Here is a 25,446-nt window from a genome sequence, read left to right on the forward strand (position 1 = left end):
TAGATTATAGAATTTTATTTATGTTGTGATCCATTCTTATTCTGAAAAATGCCAAAATTATGTGTGGCTCATCTTATTAAAAGATGACATAAATACAGTTATGTGGCACCTCCAGAACTCTTAGTGCAATGGCAGCTATGAATGTTTACAATATGTATTTGAATAGTAACTGTAACGGTTTTACTACATTTAAATGACAGCTACAACTAGTAAAGCAGAACCAAAGCCATTCTCTGTATAGATGGAGTGGAAATGAGATAAACTGCCAGTATTTCTTTACCAATGTTTTCCACTCCATTTCTCTCCTCCCTACAATAACTGTTTCGCCCAAATGTGGCCCATATCTGCAGTTTTCTCTACAGGCACTTTGGCCTTGACTAATGGTACTGTACTGGTACTGGTGGAGTAAGTTTAATACCAGGCTACATCTGACCCAACACTAGCTGTGACCAATGTTAGGACCACTCTGCGCCTTTTATCCATGTTTGGCAGATGCACCAGTTGCCATAAAATAGCCAGATTAACCCAGATGTGTCTTCTTTCTGGAATACATTATTTTCTTTTTTGTTTTTTTTATTGACCTCTCATGTGTTTTACAAATGTTCGACACTTCCACTCCAACTAGGGAAACTATTTTACATTTTATTACCAACTTAAAGTGTAAAGTATTAAAAAATAAAATATTAAAAGTGTTTTCATTTGGACCAGATGAATATGTAATAAATTGTCCTACACATCTGCTACATTATATATAAGGCATTAACTTTAAACTCTTTCTGCCCATTAAAAAATGCATTAAAAAATGTGAAAAAACATACAAACTTCAGATTTTCTCTAATTTTTTTTTTATCATCAAGACAGTCCATGTACTTTCAATACAACATGTTTTAATTGTGATTTTTTTAATCAGTTTCTTAATCATATCATTAGCTTTTGATTAAATAAAATCAAATCAATACATTTGTTTTAATTAACAAACAATTATGCTCTTTTTTGCTTCCCAATTATCTCTTATCTTTTGAAAATGATTATTTCATTAAAATTGGGCATTAAGTTAATAATAGAAACATTCCAATAAAAGCACTAAAAAGCTGTCCCACTGAAATACAAAAAGGACATATCAAACGTAACAGCTGAGTATTTAAAAACTATGCAGTCAATTAAGTGGTGCTTTTGTTTGTTTGTTGTGTGTGTTTGTGTGTCTGTGTGTGAGAGAGAGAGATATGGGGTGGGGGACTTTTAGTATTATTGTTTTTATTAGAGACTTCATTAGAGACTGGAAAAAAATGTGAAATAATCAAAAACAAAAACTGAGCCAAATAGAATTAATTAAAAAAAAAAATTGCTTTGTTTGAAAATCCTACTGCCGAATAGGTGTTTATTTGTTTGTTTGTTTTGTTTTTTTTAACCACACTGTTGTAATATGTTCTATTGAAGCACCAAACATTAGAATGTAAAATTCCATATTTTTACAGTCATGTGTCATTTCATGCAGTAGGGTGTAGGGTACTTATGTGCTTTCCTTCTTGTGTTGCTGCTATCATATGTTAATCAATGCATCAATGCTGTCCATGCTGGTAGTATATTATTGCAAAGCTATGAAATAAAACAAAACAAAACACAATTATTGTGTGTGCTGAGTGCTTTCTTAATGAAGAGGTAACAGATGTAGTTTTATACAAAAAGTCCATGTCACTGATAATCATAGTTTTTAAGTTGGGTTTTTGGGTTTCTGCTGGAGCGGGGGGGGGGCTAGGAGGAGGAGTTGGCCGTCCGGCTGCGGTCTGGAGTGTGGGGCCTCCCTGCTGCTGCGGAGTCGGGGCGGTCTGCCTCTCCCCACCGCAGGGAAAAGGGTAACACCACCTGGGTCTGGGTGCAGTTCCCCCCTCCAGGGGCAAGGGTACCTAGACCCGGTTCGTAGAGTACGCTTGGGGAGTGTGATCGTGTGTACAGCGTCTCTTTATGTCTGTCTCCACGTTGGTTGAGTGTGGAGTAAGTGCATATGAGAGCATGAGGGGGGGAATGGATGTTTGTATCTGTGTGTGCCTGTATGTCTGTGTCTATATGTCAGGTTGGGTGTCAGACGCCACCTCTCTGGGGACATCTCAGGCCCTCCAAGGTTTGGAGGCCTATCTCCCCCCACCACCACTTCCCCTGCCAGTGGCGGACTCCCTCAGACATCGGTGCGTTGGTGGTTCTTTGTGTCTGGGGATGGGCGTCCAGGTACACGCCGGCTCACTCCTTGGCGGCCGCTTATCGGGGCCTGGAGCCTCTGGGGCTCGCTCGGGCCACTTCGGAGGTGGGGTGCCCCCGGCCTCTCGGCCTGGGGCTCGGTCACTCAGGCACAGCTGGCTGCCGGCGGAGCTCACGGGCGCGTCACTGCAACTCCCCCTGGCTTCTGCTCCGCGGCTGCTGAGTGAGCCCTCATCTGGGACTCTCCTCAGCTCTTTCTGGGACAGAGGCGCGGCTGCCCCTCTGTTGGTCTTCCTTGGTCTCTTGTGTTCTGAGGGCCTCTGGATGTCTGGAGTTTTGATCTCCTCCATACCTGCTTCATGCCCTGGAGGACGGGGCTGTGGCCCCCCCACACCCTCTAGCAGATCATTACATGAAGGAACCTTTTAAAAAAAACAAGCGCGTCCACTGGACCAGCTCTTTATCCTCTCCAGGATACTTGAGGGTGCATGGGAGTTTGCCCAACCAGTCTACATGTGTTTTGTGGACTTGGAGAAGGCATTCGACCGTGTCCCTCGGGGTGTCCTGTGGGAGGTGTTGCGGGAGTATGGGGTGTCTGGCCCATTGCTACGGGCCATTCGATCCCTATACAACTGTTGCAAGAGCTTGGTTCGCATTGCCGGCAATAAGTCGGACTCGTTCCCGGTGGGTGATGGGCTCCGCCAGGGCTGCCCTTTGTCTCCGGTTCTGTTCATAATTTTTATGGACAGGATTTCTAGGCGCAGCCAAGTGGCGGAGGGCTTTCGCTTCGGTGGCCTCAGAATCTCATCTCTGATTTTTGCAGATGATGTGGTTCTGTTGGCTTCATCGGGTGAGGGCCTCCAGCTCGCACTGGAACGGTTCGCAGCCGAGTGTGAAGCAGCGGGAATGAGGATCAGCACCTCCAAATCTGAGGCCATGGTTCTCAGCCGGAAAAGGGTGGAGTGCCCACTCCGGGTCGGGGATGAGTTCCTGCCCCAAGTGGAGGAGTTCAAGTATCTCGGGGTCTTGTTCGCGAGTGATGGGAGAAGGGAGCTGGAGATCGACAGACGGATTGGGGCTGCGGCTGCAGTAATGCGGACGCTGCACCGGTCCGTCGTGGTGAAGAGGGAGCTGAGTGTAAAAGCGAAGCTCTCAATTTACCGGTTGATCTACGTCCCTACCCTCACCTATGGCCACGAGCTGTGGGTAGTGACCGAAAGAACGAGATCGCGGATACAAGCGGCGGAAATGAGCTTCCTCCGAAGGGTGGCTGGCCTCTCCCTTAGAGATAGGGTGAGAAGTTCGGCCATCCGGGAGGGGCTCAGAGTAGAGCAGCTGCTGCTCCACATCGAAAGGAGCCAGCTGAGGTGGTTCGGGCATCTGACAAGGATGCCCCCTGGGCGCCTCCTGGGTGAGGTGTTCCAGGCATGTCCCACCGGGAGGAGGCCCCGGGGCAGACCCAGGACACGCTGGAGAGATTATATCTCTCGGCTGGCCTGGGAACGCCTTGGTGTTCCCCCGGATGAGCTGGAGGAGGTGGCTGGGGAGAGGGAGGTCTGGGCCTCTTTGCTTAGGCTGCTGCCCCTGCGACCCGGCTCCGGATAAAGCGGATGAAGATGGATGGATGGAAGCGCGTCCATGCTCACAGGTGTACACACGGGTGATCACACCCACAAACTACACCCCTTTTGGCTCCTACCTCAAAGCACACTGTGTTCTGTTGATCTTATGTGCTGCACAATAATGTTTAATATTTAGTATTTACTGTCATATTCCCATATATCATTGTGATGTTGTTTATTCTATTACTCTTGTTCTCTTCTGCTTGTTTTCTTTTTTCTTTCTCAAGCATATATCGATCCAGGTGATCGATATATGCTTTTTTTTTTTTCTTTTTTTTTTCTGCCCGTTCTGTTGGTTTTTGTTTTTTGCCCTTCTCCCCCGTCCCTCTTCTCAGCTGTTTCTCTTTCCCTCTTTCTTTCTCTCCTTCTTTCTCCAGTCAAGTCTGTCCCGTATACAGCAAGTGAAAATAAAATAAACAATAAAAGGTGAATCAAATAGACCATTATGGCAAGGCTGGGATGGTCAATTTGGTAAAGTAAATCCGTTGGGCATCTTTCTTTGCCTTTAGACAATAATTCTGATGGCAAAAGAGCCAAACGGGACAGGCAAAAAAAAAGAAAAAAAAAAAGAAAAAAAGTTGGGTTTTTGTTGTGCACAAAATTGTTCTGTACTACTCATTCTGCCATTTTATTTTGTTGAAATGTTAGTTTGAAACTATAACATTGTTTAGGTCACATAGTAAATGTGTATTTTTAAGCCACACATTACCATAAGTGTACTTTTCATATATTTGAAAGAAATCCAGTGAAAAAAACCTGATAATAAGAGTGTAATATGCTATTTTTCTTTTTCATTTTTATTTGAATCACTGAAAAAAAGATGTTTATGACGTCGTGGAAGATCCAGGAAATTGAAACCAGGCCATTTCTGGGGTCATTGACTGCAAAAACTTTGCAAAAAGTAAAATAAAATAAAAATGCACCCAGTCAGAAAAACTGAAGACTCAGACTGACTAAAGAACACATCTGTTTATTTGTTTCAGAGCGCAGCACATGTACTTTAGAGCCTTTACAAAATATTTACATAGATTTATCTATTTATTCTTTGGGTACCAGAGAAATTAAAAAACTAAAATGAAGAAATAAGGAATCAGCTTGGGATAATTTATCATTTTCTAAAATCACAACATACACAGCAGTAAAAACTGCTGCAGAGTTTGAACATGTATGAAATATAATCCCTGTGTGGTATCAGATGTTGACTAGAGGCATGAGATTTCTGCACAATCTTGAAGTGCATCATGACACTACACTTTATCCACTGACATTTATATCACAGCTTTTGACAGACTATTGTCACAATATTGTATGTAAAATATTTCATTGTTAACACCAAGTTATTCCTATAAGCACCATAATATCTGATGTTTAGTTTCAGATTTTTTTAACTCACTGGCCCTTTCACCAGACCCTGCTCTTTGCGCATCACTGGTGCATAAATGCTGCAGTCTCGTGCCTCGCAAAATCCCGGTACACCTGCAAATCCAACCATGCCGGGTGGACCCACGGGACCAGGGAAGCCACGAGCCCCACGGGGACCCTCCATGCCATCTTTTGGTTCTGCCGGGTTACCTGGTGAACCTGTAAAAAGCAAAATTTGAAAAAAGAAAACATGGTGCAAACATTCATTACGCTATATCAAGACAGTACTGAGTTTTTGGCTAATTACGGACTAAATAAATAAATTGGTATGTTTTTTATTTTTTATTTTAAAAAAATTCAGGCTTTACTACTTGTTTATTACAGATACACTGTTATCTTTCACTGTTATCTAATTCAAGATAAAAAACAAAAAAAAAAACAGTCCTGAAGTAATGTTTACAGGATGTTTGACAGTGTGGATGCGACCAGTGTCCTACCTCTGAGTCCCTGTGGTCCGTTGAGTCCTGGCAGCCCTATACCCGGATCTCCTACAACGCCTTTGGGTCCCTTTCGACCTTTTAAAAAAGATAAAAGATGCAACTCACAAAGCTGCACAACTATGTTTTCAAAGGTTTTTTTCCTTTTGATGAAATACTGACACTGTGAGTAAAAACCATGGCAAGAATACTATTCTAAATGATTTTAAATTGTTTAATTTACACTAGTGCCGTTCTTTAGCTATCCAACTTTTTCCCCACTATGTGCCCTTATATGTCCATCTTAACCTTTCAACAGTTCTTAAACTCTAAAACCTTCAATAAAAAGCATAAATATAAAAAAATAACATAGGTATTTAATTGGTCAAGGGAGTAGGAAACTCTTGCCTCTGTCGCCGGGTGTTCCCTTTTGTCCCTCCAGTCCTCTGTCACCTTGAACACCTCTGGCTCCTTTTGCTCCGGGTTTTCCTACTTTACCCTGGTAGATGAAGGCAGAAATTATATTAATATACTAATAGGTATAAGGGCAGGACATCCAAGAGTTTATATCACATCCCTAGTTTATCTCACAGCAGCTATTAAAATGACAAATAAATAATAAATAATAAAAAGACTGAAGAGGGACTTGCAGCTTTGCCTGGTGGCCCTGGTGGCCCTTGAGCTCCTGGGGGCCCAATGAGTGTCCGGTTGTTGATGGGACAGCCCTGAGAGCACTTGGCTCTGATGGAGGAAGCATACTGAGAGATCTGAGCTGTAACAACACCTCTGCAGAGCTGCAAGACCTGCTCATCAGTAAGCCCAGGACCCTGCAGGACAACAAACAATTCAAATTCTCTGCATCAATGCTGCAAAACTCCAGCGTTACAGTAAGAAGCTATCATCTTACTCTTTAAGTGTGAACGAAATAATAAACTGGTCAGGTTCAGACAAAATCAGACATCTGATGCTGATCACTAGAGGTGTTGGAAGTTTCTCTGACGTCTAAGATACAAAATGAATGATAAGTTAGTCACGAAAATATTGTGCACATTAATTAATAATGGGAATTCATTCTAATTATTAATGATTTTAGTAGACTGAGGCCCAGCTCTTAAGAAGACACGTTATTGTGATTTATCCAACAGTAATTTTTTCTGTGATATTATCAGCCTTCTGTTTGTGAGATGTATAAAAGCTAAAATAATATAAGCCAATAATATTTTCATATAACATTTGGACTTTTCAAAATGACTAACTGAAGTGAAAATAATGGAACCAGGAAGGAAATGACGTCAGGGAAATAAGTTTCAGCGATACTTTTAGTTCCTCTTTTAAATAAAGCAGTAGATATTATTTAGAACACACTGAGTGTGTTTCAAGTTTAACTTAAGTTGAAAACAGGGATTTTTCAGTTTAATCAGAATCAGAATACTTTATTGATCCCTGGGGGAAATTATTTTTTTGTTACAGTGCTCCATTATAAACAACATTAACAAGACAGACCAGCATGTCATGGAGTGGGTGGGAGGTGTTATCCAACATTGTCTTTATTTTGGACAATTTATTTTATTTATTTAGTGGTGAAAAACAGCAAACATGAACCTTCAAGTATTAACACTGATGAACTGGTGTTCACAATGGTTACAAATGAATATTGTTTCAATGTTCAATTTGGTTAATTCAAAAATCCATGCATTCTCCCATGCAGATGTTACTCACAGATGGACCTTGCACTCCTTTAGGTCCAGCTCGACCCTTAAGACCTGGGTCCCCGGCTGGACCACGTTGTCCTCTGACCCCTGGGATGCCAGGAGGTCCAACCGGGCCTGGAGCCCCAATGGGACCAACAGCTCCCTTAGGCCCACGCTGTCAAAAGAAGATGTTTCAAATGAAGAAGAAAGAGGCATGTGAGTACTTTTACACTACAACAGATTACTGTTTATACCCCAAAAAGCGTAATTAGTATGACTAATTTTTAGTTAGTTGTCTGAGTTTTTGCAAATTATATGTTTACACAGATTACAGCATGGGCAACGGGGAAGTGAAGTGAAGGGATTTTGAAAATGTGTGATGATGATAAAAAAATTTGAATGTTTTGTCTTGAAATCCCATCATAATAACATAAGCTTCGGGTCAACTGTCAGCTGTTAACCTGGCAGACAATGTGGAGAAATCATAAACAGTTCTGCCAGCTACGAAGAACAGATGCTAATGTAGATACCTCTGCTTTGAGACAAGTGATAAAGCTGCAGCATCAGAATGTCTTTTGAAACAATGTTACACTGGATGCCTGTTTGTATGTTTATTCTGAAAGTTGTTGTTTCATAGTTTAGAACAAACTTCATGCTGCACTGAAGCAAAGGACAATACTGGAGCAGGGCTGGACTGTCAGTTTTCCCAAAGGGCTATGTGACTAACTGGGGCTGTTGTGGATGACTGAACCAACAAACTTAACTCAGTTGTACTCAGTATTAACTTTATCTCCTTCTAAGCTTATTGGTGCAGTACTCCACACCAGTCCCTGTATAACTTTGCCTTTTTCAGCTTTAACATGACAATACCCTTGTGTATAAAGCCTGTTCCCTAAAAAGTGGGTTTTCTGATGTTAGTGTGGGAAAGAAATGACTGGCCTGACCTGAGTTCAATGACATGCAACTCCTTTAGGATGACCTTAAAACTCTGAAGGCTATCCAGACCGATTAGCCCTGTTTAATGTTCATGGTTTTAAATTATTTATATATTTCTTTTACATATGGAGTAATGTGTTCTGATTTTTGCCTGATATATGTAGGATATTCTACTAAAACCGATAACAACTTGGAATCAGTATAATAAGGAAAGGCATGAAATGGTTTTTTTATGGATTCAGAAACTCACGCTGCATCATGTGCATGTATTTCTATGACATTAGAGTAAAAACAAGAAATGTAAATCAAGTACGCACCTGTCCTCTGTCTCCACGGTCTCCTACGCTTCCCTGAAAGGTAAAACGAAAAAGGAACAAACTCAGTGAGTAAATCCCAGCGGGGGTGGAAAGAGGAAATGAAATGGAGAGTACGGTTTGTAGGAAGATGTTTCTTTATCTAACTGTAAACAGGTAAAATCACCTTCTGTCCTTTCTCGCCTTTCGTGCCCTTCTTCCCTGCTGCACCCTGCAGGGGAAAGTAAATATGATGAAAGAGGAAGTTGTTATGATTGGCAGAGGATATAAAATATAACCAGCAGCAGGTGCTTTATTTCTTGAGTCACCAATAACAGAACTAACAGGACAAGCAGGAATAACAAAACACCACTCAATGGTGGGTAATTCCCTTCTGCGTTTAATCAGGTCAGGAGACATTTTCAGAAACAATGTCTTTACCCACATCCTACTGACAGGGGTCCTCGCAGACTCCTGCAGAATAACTTTTTTCCTGTTGTTCCCATTTTTTTAAGACTTCAGTCAATTTGTTCCAAATGATGTGACACCATTATTTTCTATTTTGAGTAGTACTTTCTAAAAATACTAATGTTTTAGAGACCCAGTTCAGTGGTGTCAGGATATCATCTCTGCTTTCTGCAAGTGGTAACCTTCAGCTTGCACTGGGGTGGTTTGCATCTGACTATAAAACATTGAGAATTATCATCTCCAAGTCTGAGGCCATGGTTCTCCACAAGAAAAGTGTGGAGTGAAATTTGTCTGGGTTTAAGGATAAGTTGCTGCCCAAAGAGTTTATGTATCTGCTTCATGAGTGAGGGAAGAAAAGAGCAAGAGACTGGGAGACTGATTGGTGAGGCATCTGCTGTAACACAGATACTGCACTGTTCTGCTGTGGTGAAGAGAGAGCTGGGGTTGAAAGTGAAGCTTTCAGTTTATGGCTCATTCTACATCTCCACCCTCATCTGAGCCACCACCTCAGTGTAGTAACTGAAAGAATAAGACTGCAGCACAACTTTGTCCAAAGCATGTTTATGCTCATGCTCAGAGTGAGGGTTCTGAGCTTGGCCATTCGGGAGGAACTCAAAGTACAGCTGGTATTCCTTCACATCAAAAGAAGCCAGCTGAAGTGGTTAGGGCAGGAAGCCTACTGGATGTCTCCGAAGGCATGTCCTGGAGGAGGTCTCAGGACAGATCTTGGACATCAAGGTTCAAGGTTACTTTATTTATACCTGTAGGTAAATTTGCTTTACAGAAAAATGATAGCATTAGTTTGCTATTATTTTTGCTTCTTGCAGTAAATTACTCTTTAGTCTGTATTCTGTTTATGTTTAATATGCTGGTAACATGAAGGATAAAAATGATTAAGATGGACTGATAGGCCCCATGCTGATACGTCTGTGCCCCCCTTCCCCGACCTTCTTTATGCTGCTGCCAACTTAATACCAAATATTAAATAAAGAAATAAAAAGTGCCAACTAAGAAATTTTGATCATGTTTCTACAACCATCACAAGATGTCAGCAGTTAAGCAGAGAAGCCCAGACCTCCCTCTCCCCAGCCACCTCCTCTAGCTTATCTGAGGGAACACCAAGGCGTTCCCAGGCCAGCCGAGAGATATAATCTCTCCAGCGTGTCCTTGGTCTGCCTCGGGGCATCCTCCCGGTGGGACATGCCCAGAAGACCTCACCCAGGAGGCATCCTAGTCAGATGCCCGAACCACCTCAACTGGCTCCTTTTAATCTGGAGGAGCAGCAGCTCTACTCTGAGGACATCATGGTGGTGCTATAGTTGCTGCCTCATAGGAAGAGGGTGTTAATCTGGTGGGGGACTGAGTAGTTTGCAGATGTGTTGAAAAGGAAAAGTATTTTTAACTTTCAGCCAAATTTACGAGTGGAGCGACAACCTTCCAACTTTCATTTTGAATTAGATCTCAACAATATTAAGACATGTGGTTTTACTGCTATGGTAGTTTTTTCCTCCGTTTATTCTACTCCAACATAAATGAGAAACTGCTACACCCATGAGATAAAAGAAAGCCTTAAGCCTTAAGCACACACACAAACACTAGCAGCCCCTGAGCCTTGACACTAAATAATACCCAACAAAGTTCATGTCAAACACAACAAAACTCTGACAACACAGACAAGGGAACTCCCCAACTTAGCTATTCAAACCGCACCTCCGTCCACACACAGACACATGAAAGCGATTGTAAATAGGAAAGTATTTAACTAGCTACTTATTCTGACCATACAACTGACAAAAGATTGTTTGTCTGTTTTCACTGACTCAGAGTTTTCATCAAAGCCTGAACTGAATTTGAATTTTGAGTCAGCACTCTCTGGTAGCTAATGTGTTATTTTTTGTTTTGTTTACAAGTGAAAGTGTGTCTGGTCTTTTAGGCATACAAAAGGTCACAAGTTACAGTCGCTATACCTTTATTTTATTTTACTTTTGTAATGCAGTTTGACTGTATAGTTAAAGAACTCACCTTCTCCCCATCAGGTCCCGTCTCACCTTTTGGCCCCTGTTAAAAAAAAATCAATTAAACACACAACTAAATAATATATCTTGATATTAAAGGTCTGTTGGTCAGTTCTGAAAATTATCAAAATGTGTGGAAGACATTTGGAAGAATGACTAAACACTAAACTAACACAAATAGAATGATTAGCACAATACTTAAGTTAATATTTAAACTATAACTGCTTTTATTAGTTTATTACAAGTTGCTAATACAGTAATCCTGACTGCAAAACCGCCTGGTAACCACCCATTGTTTTGGTCACTAGGAGACTGCGTGGAAGACACAGAACTGTCTGCAAAAACTCACTATTTGCTGACTTTTGGTGGCACTTTTTTCAAGTTTCACTACTGCTCTTTTGAGTAGTTGGCAAGTGTTTGCAGACAGGTTGGTGTCTTCAAAACAAACTACTGGCAACTGTGGTAATTTGCTGACAAAATCAAGTGTAAGGAGGTTTTTGGTGCAGCAAAAACAATGCAATGTTTAATATTTCTTAAAAGACTGAAAGATAGAAGAGAGAAATCCTTGAAGATGTTGAACACAGAGTATTGCGTGCACACACTTTTGGGCCTTGGAGGCCCTTTGCTCCTGGTTTTCCTGGTATTCCAGCATCTCCTTGTTCTCCTTGGGCTCCCTGTTGAACAAATAAAAAAAGCAACTGAAAATTAAATAGGCTTGCGCTGAGCAAATATTTTATCTTTCATTTCTGCTGTTTTTACAATTATATTAAAAACAGCTAAAGAAATCTTAAGCTATTGCCTATACGGTAACTTTGAATAGACGATGATGAGATATGAAAATCAAACAATTGGTCACTTAACGATATTATTTACATTACAATAATCAGTCAAAAGACTTTCATCAGAATAATCAACAGTCTTACTGAAACTGACTCAGTCATTTTGAAATCACATTCATGTCAAGACTAAAACAAGTAATGGGGGAAAAAATCTGCATTTCTCTGAATAAATATCTTGTGGAGTGCCACAAGGGTCTATGCTGGGGTTACTTGTTGTTTTCTCTGAATTTGAAGGAAATCCATCAACCACTTACATTTCTATATGCCAAAGTATATATCAGGTATGCTGCGCTTAAAGCAATGTTTGGTTTTGAAAAGTTCTCTGAACACCAACTTTGAAATAATTACTCAGGATTTAACTGATAGAATCCACTGTAATGAAAAAATGTAAAAGCACTGTATGGTCAGTCACCAGTTTACTGAGCTTCTCATCTCTCTGTCAACCTCTTCTCCAGATGTTCCAGATATGTAACTCTGGATTAAAGTATATTAGAGACACATAAAAATACATTAAGTTTGCCTGTTGGATCTATTAGCTATAATCCAAACTAACAGTGTGTTTGTTATTTGTTTTTTTTTTACTATTAGCGATATCCTCTTTTCATAGTTTCACTGTTAAGGTCACATGGGTTTCATTGACTGGATTCATGCCAAAATAATCTGCTGATTTGAGCTTTGGGAAAATTCTTTACTTATTCAGTAGAACAGCTGCTAAAAGTTGTACAGTGTTATGTTTTAATGAAAACCGCTATCTTCACTTCCACTTCTGGATTTTCCCTGACTTGCAATTCACTGATCTATGGACAGTTTCCATAACTTAGATCAGCTGAACTGAGAAAGAATTAAAAAAAAAAAAAAAAAAAAAAAATCAGTCCACTGCTAAGTATCTATTCTGTGCATCCAGTAAATAGCTTGAATGTACTCAGATTCAATATATTTTTGTAAATAATTTGTTAGGTTTGATATTTCCCAGGATTATAAATAATCTCACCGCATTCATCTGTAACTGTTTGACGTTTTCTGCTTTCAATTTCTATTTCTTAAATAAAATGCAGCCCTATTATTCATATTATCTTCATGGATAAAAACAGATATGAATTTGTTTATGTCTAGCAATATGTTTCACTTCCCTTTGGTATCTCCCAGAAAATTAAAAAGAAAAAAAAAACACTGGCATATAAAGGCTAAATGCAACTGCTAAAGTTCCCCTAAGCCTACAGAGACCATAGATTTCACACAACATTAGTTTGACATTTACATGGGACTGGCCAAAGAGTGGTAAGACAATGAATAACAACGAAGCAGCAGATGTCGCGATAACCAAAGGGTCTGTCCCTATTACTCAATTTAAACCCATGTGTAACTTTTTGGCTTCTCAGACCAGATAACCCAGGTGGTCATAGGGTTCTTTCTCAGTAATTTGTTTCTGTTATTGGGAAAACTACTTTTACAAACTGGCTATGAAGATTTGTGTTTTGTTTTTGATGAAAGGTTATATGTATTTAGTTTACTGATTGTCAGTGTAGGTTCTTAGTCATCCAGGACATGGTAGTCTCGAGTGCCTAAAAAGAAACCAAGTGGACTTTTTTAGGTTTGTGAAGATGTTTCTCCTCTCATCCAAGAGGCTGTTTTAAAGTTCCAGGGATTTATGCTGCATTCCAGATTCCAGATATCTTGGAAGTCGGGAGTGGCATCACTCCAGAGTTAGAGCGCTCCAAGAAAAACAGAATTTCTTTTGACTGTCAGCAAGCTAGAGCCATTCAGGTATCACTAGAAATAAAGCATAATATTTATTCTTTATGCTTAAAAAAACACATTTGTGGATAGAACCTGATCACTGCTCTGCATAGGACTTATTTAATGAGTGAAAAATACACAAGAGTTGGAGTACAGAATAAAAGTTTGCAGTTTTACTATTGTTTACATTCAGTGCTGCCATGTTGGTATGCTCCATCTTTTCAATTGGGAACTTTGTTCCAAAATTCTAACCCGACTTCCAAGTTATTCAGGAGCGGGTTAGAATTAACACAGTATGCAGTATTAACCTCCAGTGGGAACTGGAAGTGGTCTTCAGGGTTGTTGACACATTAATAATCATCTGAGATGTCACATGAGTCAAGGAGTGAAAAAAGCATTGGGTCATTCGGTCACTGAGTTGTGTGAAAGTGTGAAATCTTTGTAAGATGTTGCCCAACTCCATCATCGAGCTCAAGAGCTCATAGTTTGAGCTCTTGAGGTCACCCAGACAAGGTGCGAGTTGCGGTTGAAACACCTGGGGAGGGATCTCGAGACTGGACTGTAGGTGAATGACAGCTGGTGTCGTAAGTCATCACCTCTGTTAAGTGATTGTCACCCACCTTCCCAAATGAAAACTTTGGCACTGGCAACATGACATTCTAAAAATAATAAGTTGTTCTTAAGACAATGTTGCCAATGTTCTTATAATTCTTACCTGTTGTATTTCACTAACATTACATGAACAAAAGCACTGGGGCAGCTGCATAATAGATGTACAGGAACTGCTTGGCCATCGAAGTCCGTATCATGAAGCTCAGTTTTTGTGCTACTGTTTAAGCCAGAGGGGGTTTGGAACTCTTACTTTAATTTATCGCACAATGCACCTCAGTATTCAGAAACCCTGCTCTGTAATTTGAACAGTGATCTTCCACTCCATGTCTGAATTGCTGCCGTTCTTAAGCAATAACAACACTTAAAATTTATCACTGAATATCAAGAAGGTAAGATTTTCGCAAAATGGCTTCTTTTTTAACCATTACTGCATGGCTTGGTGCTACATTTTGTGCACCTTGTGGAAATGGGGCTAAAAATACCTGAATTCAGAGGTGGTCTTTTTTGTCCATATAGCGTACATTTTGGATCCTTTCTTACATTTAATGATTGATAAAAAATTGTGGGGCATTGGGAATAAACTGTATTTCAGCTCCTGCAGCGGGGCATTCCAGAAAAAGTCTGAGAACCACTTGTGACAGGCAGGGACCTGAGATCACTGGACTAGAAAGACTGGACTGGCCTGTAAGTAAAACACATGTGCAAAAGTAACTCTTTTGCTCATGGGAAAATCCTCCAGTTTAAGGGAACAAAAGAAGAACTGGAATGGGCGTGATTTATTGTGGGAATTGTCACAAGAGCTGTTGTATGTTTGTAAATAAGGAAAAGAACCAAACACGGAAATGGACTGTGGGAGAAAAAAGGAAAAACTGAAAGTGAGTTTTTGAGTTAATTGACTGGGCTTTCCTAAGTGTGATCAATTGAAAATTTATGTGTTTTTCATGATTGGTGTTTCAAGACATTTAAGTGGTTATGGGTATCTAAATTTTGCAATTTGTCTTTCCCACATTGTATTATAACTGTGACGCCACTCACTCACCCCAGCGCCCACTCTGCCTCGAGGTCCTCTGATGCCACCATCGCCTTTACTCCCCTGCCAAGGAAGAGCAGGTAATAACAGGTTAAAGGAAGAAAACACAAAATAGACACTAGAGCCCAGTTTGTGTCTGGATGACAATAACCTATAAAGTTTTATGACTGTAACTTCCACAGTTCACATTTCAGTATCATGTTAACAACAACCTGTCCTGACATTTAAGCACCATTCAGTGTATAGTGGGGCTAATTCCTGGTACAGTAGGTGGCTTTAGGATCTATTTTTCCAATGACTTTTACAAAAGGAGTCATATGGTGAAAGAAACATTGGTGGTCCAGGGTATATGCTACAGCTGTGTGTTGCTGTTAAGGCCACAGTATTGCAGAACTACAGTAAAAAAAAAAGGAAAAAAAAGAAGGTTTTCACTGGAATTTTACAGTCCTTTGAAAAAAGGTACACATTTACTGCTTCCATAGGAATTAACTACGGAAATCCAAATCAAATCCACTTGATTAGCTGATCATCAGCAAGTGTGAACATTTATAAAAAGCATAAATTTTTTCTGGAGCATTTAGGTGTGCATTAACACAATACCATGCAGTGCTCAAAGAAACTGCAAAAAACCCAAGAGCTACATCTGAGATCCTAAAGTCCTCAGCAAACTGTCAAAGTTGACGACAGTCCAATAAGAAAAAAAAAAAAGGGGGTGATGATTTGAGCTTGTTTTCGAGCCTGGGCACTTCAAAATTATTGAATTGAACATGATTTCCTGTGTATGCCAAAGTATTCTAGAGTCAGAACCAGAATACATTAGTTATTGTTCTTATAAAATAAACTAAATAAATAATACCATATATGAAAGTCGTAAAATACAACAAAATGACTCTAATAGATATAAATAGCCCTAATTATAAATATTCCAGTATATTACACAAATTAAACATATATGGTTGACATTTAGGTGCCCATCTTATCACACTGTACTTTGTTTTGTTTTTTGTAGAGAATGTACAATGGGTGTACAATTATTGCAGTGTGTACTTGTGCTTTACATGGATGAGTTGTACAGAGATGCACAGGCAGGAATGATTTCCTGCGTCGTTCAGTAGTGCATTGGGGTAATCTCCGTGTCTCTCTTGTTACTGGCCAAGATTTCATGGAGTGTATGGGCGGTACTGTCCAGCATTGTCCTTGTCTTGTACAGCCGCCTCTCTGAAACCACCTCAAGAGAGTCCATCCCCACAACGGTACTTGCCCTGTGGACCAGTTTATCCGGTCTTTAAGTCTGACGTCATTAGCCGTGTCTGTGCCCAAACTCTGCCGCAGGTCCCTAAGTCAAACGATCACTGCGGCATCACTGAGAGTTGAAAAACTGTCTAAATTCTTTCATCTGTAATAATATGATCCGTGTGGCTGCTTTACCAGGTGTAACAATGAAGTTTAACATCCAGGCATCCATGAAAACAGAATTTATTAAATTCAACAGCGTTAGAAGTTAGCTTGCTAGTTTCCGTCTAAATATAATATACCATGTTCTGACTTAGAGATTTCTGGAAAAAAAATTAAGACGTACACCTCTGCTATCACGTCCAACATAAATGAAGACAAAATACTAAACAGAAGTGACGTTTGTAGGGTTGCTGAAGTTGGGCTAGCTGGTATATAATGATGTGCTACGACACTAGCGACACAGCTATGTTAGCATAATATAAACACAGTGAAGCTGGAGGATGAACGCTAACTTTTTTCCACTCAATAGTTAGGGATCCTGATTGTTAGGGACAAATGCAATTGCATGGCAGGATGATGTAAACGGACCAAACTTCAGTCAAGAGAAAAACTGAGATAATCCATCCACAATGCGAGGTTAATCATTAATTTATTGCTCTATTAGCTGGGCTGTAGTTACAACGTAAGGTTTTAAAAACTGAGCTTTAAAATAAATAGCGGTAATAAAAACCGAGAGAGGCCAACAGTGATCACTGACAGTTTTTAGGGCTTGTTGATAAGAATAGGATAAGATAGGATAAGATACAAAGCATTAAAACATGTTAAAAACACAACAGCCTTAATAAACGCAGGGTAGTTTGGGCCCGAAAGGAGGGTTCATCACATCATCACTTAAAGACCGGATTGAACCTATTGGCATTCGCGACCCTCAATCCCAACCATGTGAGCAGTGGCGTGTCTAGAAAATTTTTGTTGGGGGGGCCAGGTAGGGGCACAGATTTGGAGAAGGGTGGCAGATGTAATTGGCAGATAATGTTTAAAAAAAATTCAACCAACCGTTAACCATAATTCAATAATCCTATAAACCTAATAACCGAATGCGCTTTTAACTCTTATTAGAATGAGATTTTAACCACTACGGTGCAAAGTTTTTAGATACTGCGTTGATAAAGTACAAGAGATACAATCAGTCAGTGTTTATTCAGCAGTCAAGGACAGCAATATTTGCATAGTATTTTTACTGACATATACTGCACATATGTTTTGGGCAAAAACATTTTTGAATATTAAAATACGAACATTTGTAACAAACAATTGACAAATTAGCCATTCCAATGCAAAACTTTATCTGCCTATTAAAAAAAGAAGATAATCTTCTCACAAACTGGTGTTTGATTTTGAAACAGGAAAAAAGTGGGGAAACAAATGAAAAGACTAACATTTGAATAAAACCTGAAAGCAAGTAAATACTTTCTATGCTGCCTTATGGTAAACTTTGGTAATATTGATCAAGAACAACACTGGCTGATGATGAAATACAGTCAGCTGGCATGGTGACACTGCCAGTATTAACCTGCAGGGCTGGACTGGGACAGAAAATCGGGCATTTTGACTACAGACCGGCCCACCAGGTAGTAAAGCCATAAAGACTTTGAATGAAAACAAATGCTGTTGTGACAGTCCCATATGGAAAAGAAATAGTAAAAACTTATATGACTTAACTCATGAAAGTGGCCACTTTCTCATTACTTTCATATATTGTTTTAGTAAGTATCCAAAACATACAAGATTCATTATATAATCTTTTAAGGGATCTTATATCTGTTTTTACTCTTGTATGCTTTTCATACAAGTTTCACACAAGACATTTACAAACTTTATAAAATTTATATATATCTTTTCCATATGTACACTGTCTTGTTGGTATATGTATGATTTCTATACATTTATGTCAGATAAAAACTTTGGTTGTAAGATTTAGATAATTATTTAATAAAAGCTAGATATTTTAAATGAGAATAAGAAAGAAAAGTATTTCTTTGTGCCCCACCTCTCCCTGTTAATGCCCTACCTGCCCCCCTGGCAACACTTTGCTAGACCCGCCCCTGCACAGTTACCAGCTGTCAGCTACTTAGAAAAGGATCCTGGTGTTATTTTTCTCTCAGAAACAGTTCATAACTTCCCTTCAACTCATTCATGTCACCTAAAAGGTAAACCTGTTTCTCCATCACCTGTTCAGCTCTGATGATTCAGTAAGGACATCTCCTGGTTTCATCTTCATGTTTCCCTCTCACCACATATCCAAACTGACATCATGACCAGCAGCTTTACAGCTGTGGCTCCAGCAAACATCAGCTGATATTAAAAATTAATATTAAATAAATTCTAACAACAGCTGATCAAGCTTAAACGTGCTGCTGTTGTTTAGCGCGACATCCGCTGGTTTTCTCTTTCTGGTGCAAAGTGGGCGATAAATAAACAAGAGAGAAAAGCCGATCAGCTGATCATTGATCAGTTTCATGATTGAAGTAGAAACAGGAGAGGGAGGGGAGAGAATGAGAGAAGAAGAGACAGCTGTGCAGCGTAAACACAGAATAAATCCAGCTTTGTGTCTTTTTCCATTCTAGCTGAAGTTCGGGACAAACTGTGTTCCTTCTCAGCTCAATACGAAACGTGTAATATTTTCTCTGATTGAGGGACCATTCCATTTTTTAAGGAGCCGTTGGCAACTCTACTAACTAAACGTATGAATAAAATAAAGTTCACTATCAGTAACATCATAGCACCCACCCAGCTGTATAAAAACTCCGTCAAGCTGGCTAGAACGCAGTATGAGTTATTGCAACTGACGGTAAAAAGTCAGCACAACGAAAATAAACTCCACCTAAACTTGGTTTATATCTGACCCAGATAGACTGCAGGTCATAACTTCTTACCTGAAGTTCAGTTCACCTGACACTAGGACCGGCGGCTGCCTCGGGTCTCTCCTCCTGCCTCCCCTTCCCTCATCCACCTGCTGGCCTCTGTGGAAGCCCCGTCATAGCCACCACCAAACAACGGAGTTATTTCTACACATCGACCTGCATCTGGCCAATCCACCACCTCTCATTGTTCATGCCCTTACAAAAATAAATAAAAAATAAGTCACCGGGCGTATGCCCGGTATGCCCGATGGCCAGTCCAGTTATGTTAACCTGCAACTCCATACAGCAATGTTACGACTTAGATTATATCTTATAACTCATAACTCTTATGTTAGCTGCCCTCAGTAGCATACTGTCTGATATATTCCATGGCTGCAATAATTCTTTAAGTGTTATTTTTTCCTTGGTATTCTAATTTCACCGAAGTTTACTAAACTCAACAAACTTAATATTACTTACCGGGACATTTATTCTGTCCTCATTTTCTTTCACCGAAAAATTGTTTCCTGCAGTGCCGTCTTTCGAGCTTGGCTCTCCTACCTTTGCTAACGTGACGCACATAGCGCAGAAGCCGATGCTGCATTCACTTACACTCGGATATCTGAGCTTCACCGTGAAAACATAATCGGACATTTGATATTTGATTGAATTTTATTGTTTTGCCTTTGGGGTGGCACCTGGGGTGGCCGGTCTGGTTGGGGGGGTGGCATGTGCCCCCCCAGGCCACCCCGCTGGACACGCCACTGCATGTGAGACCATCTGTCTGGCAGCTAAAGCTTGGTCAAATGTCAATCATGAAACAGGATAATGCTGCCTAGCACAGCAGTAACTCTACAACACAATGAACGAAAAAGAAAAGAATTGAGGTGTTGCAATGGTGCAGTCAAAGTCCGGACTTGAAACTGACTGAAATGATGTGGACCTTAAGAATGCTGTACATGAACACAACGATATGAGAGACTTCTAGTCATACAGAAAACCATTAATTCTGGTTATTTCTGCTAAAGGTAGTTCTAAAATCTGTTGACATGTGTTTAGTTTTTCACGAAATTGCGTAGTACTTCATCAGGAAAATGAGTCATGTCATGAGTCATTTTGAGGAATAATCAGAGACCCTGCAACATGTTTTGTAAGTTAGACAACACTGAATAGTCCAGACTCGTTTTATGACTCACAAAAAATTCTGCTATTTATGCAATTAGTATAAAACAAAGAGACACTGACTCAGAAAATACCAGGAAGTAAAGACTAACTTATAACTATGATGTCTACTCCAAACAGTGGGGCACAGACAAAATGAGAAGTTTGCAATTTGAACCAAATTATTTCTGCTTATTTGGTACTTGAGCAGATAGAGCGCAATGTTTTTATTCATGTAGGAATTACATGTTCTGAAGTCGTAGCTCTGTGTTCTCCAATGAAATGACTACTGAGGTTCATGCAATTTCTTAGAAACATGAACTGGATGTTTACAACAAAGCCTTGTTCTGCCTGTGGTTACCTTGGCACCAAATGGCCCCGGTTCTCCCATAAACCCTGGGACTCCTATAGGACCCTGTGGAAACAAAAGGTAGGAGTCAATGGTTGTAGACATAGAAACAAGTGCACAGTTTTTCTTTTACTTCTAATCTACTCACATCTTCTCCAGGGTCACCACCTCGTCCTGGCAAGCCACTGTAACCTTTAGTCCCCTGAAAGAGACCGAAGGAGAGAAGGATATAATCAGACAAAAAGCAAAGATTGTCTATAAATTTTTTTAATATATTGCAAAACGTCATCCAAAATGAAAAGTTTTAATGACTGCTAAAACTACAAAACTCAAAAGGCATATTGAAAGGATGATAAATGTGAAATGGACTGGTTCTTATATAGCACTTTTTCTACTATACTATACATAAGAAGAAACATAGAAGAAAAACAAAGAAACACTACTGGTGAAGATGCACATACAGGGAGTGCAGAATTATTAGGCAAATTAGTATTTTGTCCACATCATCCTCTTCATGCATGTTGTCTTACTCCAAGCTGTATAGGCTCGAAAGCCTACTACCAATTAAGCATATTAGGTGATGTGCAACTCTGTAATGAGAAGGGGTGTGGTCTAATGACATCAACACCCTCTATCAGGTGTGCATAATTATTAGGCAACTTCCTTTCCTTTGGCAAAATGGGTCAAAAGAAGGACTTGACAGGCTCAGAAAAGTCAAAAATAGTGAGATATCTTGCAGAGGGATGCAGCAGTCTCAAAATTGCAAAGCTTCTGAAGCGTGATCATCGAACAATCAAGCGTTTCATTCAAAATAGTCAACAGGGTCGCAAGAAGTGTGTGGAAAAACCAAGGCGCAAAATAACTGCCCATGAACTGAGAAAAGTCAAGCGTGCAGCTGCCAAGATGCCACTTGCCACCAGTTTGGCCATATTTCAGAGCTGCAACATCACTGGAGTGCCCAAAAGCACAAGGTGTGCAATACTCAGAGACATGGCCAAGGTAAGAAAGGCTGAAAGACGACCACCACTGAACAAGACACACAAGCTGAAACGTCAAGACTGGGCCAAGAAATATCTCAAGACTGATTTTTCTAAGGTTTTATGGACTGATGAAATGAGAGTGAGTCTTGATGGGCCAGATGGATGGGCCCGTGGCTGGATTGGTAAAGGGCAGAGAGCTCCAGTCCGACTCAGACGCCAGCAAGGTGGAGGTGGAGTACTGGTTTGGGCTGGTATCATCAAAGATGAACTTGTGGGGCCTTTTCGGGTTGAGGATGGAGTCAAGCTCAACTCCCAGTCCTACTGCCAGTTTCTGGAAGACACCTTCTTCAAGCAGTGGTACAGGAAGAAGTCTGCATCCTTCAAGAAAAACATGATTTTCATGCAGGACAATGCTCCATCACACGCGTCCAAGTACTCCACAGCGTGGCTGGCAAGAAAGGGTATAAAAGAAGAAAAACTAATGACATGGCCTCCTTGTTCACCTGATCTGAACCCCATTGAGAACCTGTGGTCCATCATCAAATGTGAGATTTACAAGGAGGGAAAACAGTACACCTCTCTGAACAGTGTCTGGGAGGCTGTGGTTGCTGCTGCACGCAATGTTGATGGTGAACAGATCAAAACACTGACAGAATCCATGGATGGCAGGCTTTTGAGTGTCCTTGCAAAGAAAGGTGGCTATATTGGTTGCTGATTTATTTTTGTTTTGTTTTTGAATGTCAGAAATGTATATTTGTGAATGTGGAGATGTTATATTGGTCTCACTGGTAAAAATAAATGATTGAAATGGGTATATATTTGTTTTTTGTTAAGTTGCCTAATAATTATGCACAGTAATAGTCACCTGCACACACAGATATCCCCCTAAAATAGCTAAAACAAAAAACAAACTAAAAACTACTTCCAAAAACATTCAGCTTTGATATTAATGAGTTTTTTGGGTTCATTGAGAACATGGTTGTTGTTCAATAATAAAATTATTCCTCAAAAATACAACTTGCCTAATAATTCTGCACTCCCTGTATCACACAATAAAAAAAAAATCACTGAAAGCACAAAGTGTATGAACAGCAATAATATTACATAATGTGCTTTTAAAAACTTTGTGAGCAACAAACTTAATTGAATCTGAACAGTCTGAACACAGTTTTATTCCCATTCTGTTCACACACAGACTTCAAGGAAACTATGTGTGAGTCAAAACGCTACAAAAATGTTCCCAAAGAGTAAAAGATGTATCTTTGATCTACTTCTACACTTTATCTTAGGATAGGATTAGGATTCAAGGATCAAGATGCAATCAGAAAGAAATTAGGTAAAATGACTCGGGAAAAAAGTAAAATAAAAAGGAGTGGTAAGAATAACGGGCTCCAGAAAATGTAACTAGCTAATCTACTTTTTAACGACTCAGTGAATCAACTGATAATCATATAATGATCAGAACCGCTTCAGCTTCAGGAAATCCTAAGAGAAAACCGATTAATGAAGTTTTGAGTTGTTTGTTCCTGTCAGTGAATCACACTGACGTGCTGCTGTGTGTGAAACTAGTTAAACAAAAACTTGGGTTGTTCATTACATTACACATTATAAATAACTTTGGCAGCAGCACACTGTTAAATGTTTGTGAACTGGTTAAACAGGTTAAATAGATTTTCTGGGAACCAAGTCAAATTAAGATAACTCCTGTACTCACTTTTACTCTTTACTTTCACTTTTACTTACTACCCTTCAACTACAGCTCTTCAAAGAACCTTAGCCTCAGTTTTGTTATACTGGCACTCTTATTAGACACCGGTGTTCATGCATTTCTCAGTTTGACTCAGTATTTTAGTGAGAATTTTGTACAGAAACTTTTCAGTAAACATCTCTGTAAGTGTAAAAATATTTAACAAAAAGTCAGATGGCTGAGATCAAAGTAATAGAGAACTCTTTGGGAAAGTTCAGAAACTACTCTGTGTTTTTGATTCTCTGCCAAAACAGCTAATACAGTGATTTAATCCAGTGCTTCCAGTTTCTACTATACTTTGATTACATCACTGAAACTTTTCATTTTTATACTTTCTTTTTGGCTTCTATAGCTCACTTACATATAGACAGAAAAGGTAAAGGTAAACATATACTTTTTTAAAACCCTATAGCAATAAGTGTAATATATGGTATTTTTTTTCCTCTCTGAACTTAAAGTTTCAGGGAGACCTAAAGTTATAAGAGCTAGAAATGACTCACAAGAAAATTACTTTCTTTCCTACTGAGAGAAAAACAGCTTATGGGGATTTTGCCTGCCACCAATGAGAATCTACATTGATTTATTGAATCTTCTTATCATCAGTTATATCAGATCAAATATATTTCCCGTTTTTCAGTGTCACATTTAGATTACAAAGGTCATATGAAGCACAGGAAGAAATGATCTTTTTCTGCTTGTGACTGATTGACAAACATGATCGTCTGTCATAAGTTTAGTTTGTTGCAATAAAAAAATATTGTGAAAACTAAGGGTTGCCAAAGAGTTTCTTATTTAGTAAGTAGGTGGTTTTGCTGTCTAAACCACACAAGTTCTTTTCCCTCCATTTCCAGTCTGTATGCTAAGATAAGCTAAGCACACTCCTGATTTCTACTCGTTAAACAGATTTTTAGGTATCTTCATCCTTTCATCTCGTGTGTGTGTGTGTCATCTTTAGTTAATTAGTGTAATTGCTTTATATAGCACATTTTCTGGCTCCGTGTTGCCTAATAACCCAACTTGTCACATGATCCACTTAGTTAATAGCTGACACACATTAAATATTTGGAATTTTGTTACTGGAAACTGTGCATCCTCTTCTTTTATTATGTATTTTCCCAAATTTTCTTATATATTTCCACACTTTTCTCAATATGATAGAATTTTTAATATACATACACATTTTTCAGTCAGTGATTTCCATTGATAGAGATCTCCAAAAGTTGATTCTGTTCATCTGGATATGAAAAGTGGCAGGTTAGCCTTGTTAGACTGTGAGATTTCCATCTGTAATGGGGGACAGCTAAAAGCTGATGTGTACCATAAACCTACGCATACGGATCAGTATTTAAGGTTCGACTCTCATCATCCACTGGAGTATAAACTGGGTGTCATCAGGACACTACAACACAGAGTGAACACCATCCCCACAGACACAGCAGCCAGGGAAGCAGAAGAACATCACATCATCACATCAAGAAGGCCCTGAGTAAATGTGGTTATCCCAGCTGGACTTTTGTCATTTACACCTACAGGCCAGTGGACACTCTTTCAATGATGAGGATGTACACATCCTGGACAGGGAGGAATGCTGGTTTGAGTCAAGGAGGCCATTTACGTGAAAAGGGAAAGACCATCTCTGAATCGAGGAGGGGGCCTAAGGGTACATCTTTCGCCATCGTACAATGCTGTGATTGCAGCCATTCCCCAACTCTCTGTGAATGGTACTCATGGCCATTGATCAATGGGCTTTGATCAGTGGTTGTTGATCAATGGTCATGAGAATTTGCATAATCATG

The 25,446-nt window shown here is 39.7% G+C and overlaps 1 protein-coding gene across 1 annotated transcript in view; it reads right to left on the reverse strand.

Annotated features, from left to right (window-relative positions):
• Window positions 1-4,784: 4,784 nt before the first annotated feature.
• Window positions 4,785-25,446, reverse strand: part of LOC146699098 (uncharacterized) — a 34,225-nt gene continuing 13,563 nt past the window's right edge. Inside the window, exons 15-26 of the mRNA XM_085472608.1 lie at window positions 21,072-21,125; window positions 20,936-20,989; window positions 15,284-15,337; window positions 11,659-11,730; window positions 11,064-11,099; window positions 8,761-8,805; window positions 8,598-8,630; window positions 7,373-7,519; window positions 6,304-6,480; window positions 6,062-6,152; window positions 5,675-5,752; window positions 4,785-5,396 (exon numbers count right to left, since the gene is read on the reverse strand). Of these exons, the coding sequence (XP_085328734.1) occupies window positions 5,200-5,396; window positions 5,675-5,752; window positions 6,062-6,152; window positions 6,304-6,480; window positions 7,373-7,519; window positions 8,598-8,630; window positions 8,761-8,805; window positions 11,064-11,099; window positions 11,659-11,730; window positions 15,284-15,337; window positions 20,936-20,989; window positions 21,072-21,125 (1,038 nt within the window). The 3' untranslated portion in view covers window positions 4,785-5,199. The remainder of the gene's footprint in view (window positions 5,397-5,674; window positions 5,753-6,061; window positions 6,153-6,303; window positions 6,481-7,372; window positions 7,520-8,597; window positions 8,631-8,760; window positions 8,806-11,063; window positions 11,100-11,658; window positions 11,731-15,283; window positions 15,338-20,935; window positions 20,990-21,071; window positions 21,126-25,446) is intronic.

The sequence above is a fragment of the Copadichromis virginalis genome, linkage group LG11, assembly GCF_057382275.1.
Source record: "Copadichromis virginalis isolate Kocher_CV1m ecotype Utaka linkage group LG11, C_Virginalis_male_GT1.1, whole genome shotgun sequence".
Taxonomy (NCBI): Eukaryota; Metazoa; Chordata; class Actinopteri; order Cichliformes; family Cichlidae; genus Copadichromis; species Copadichromis virginalis.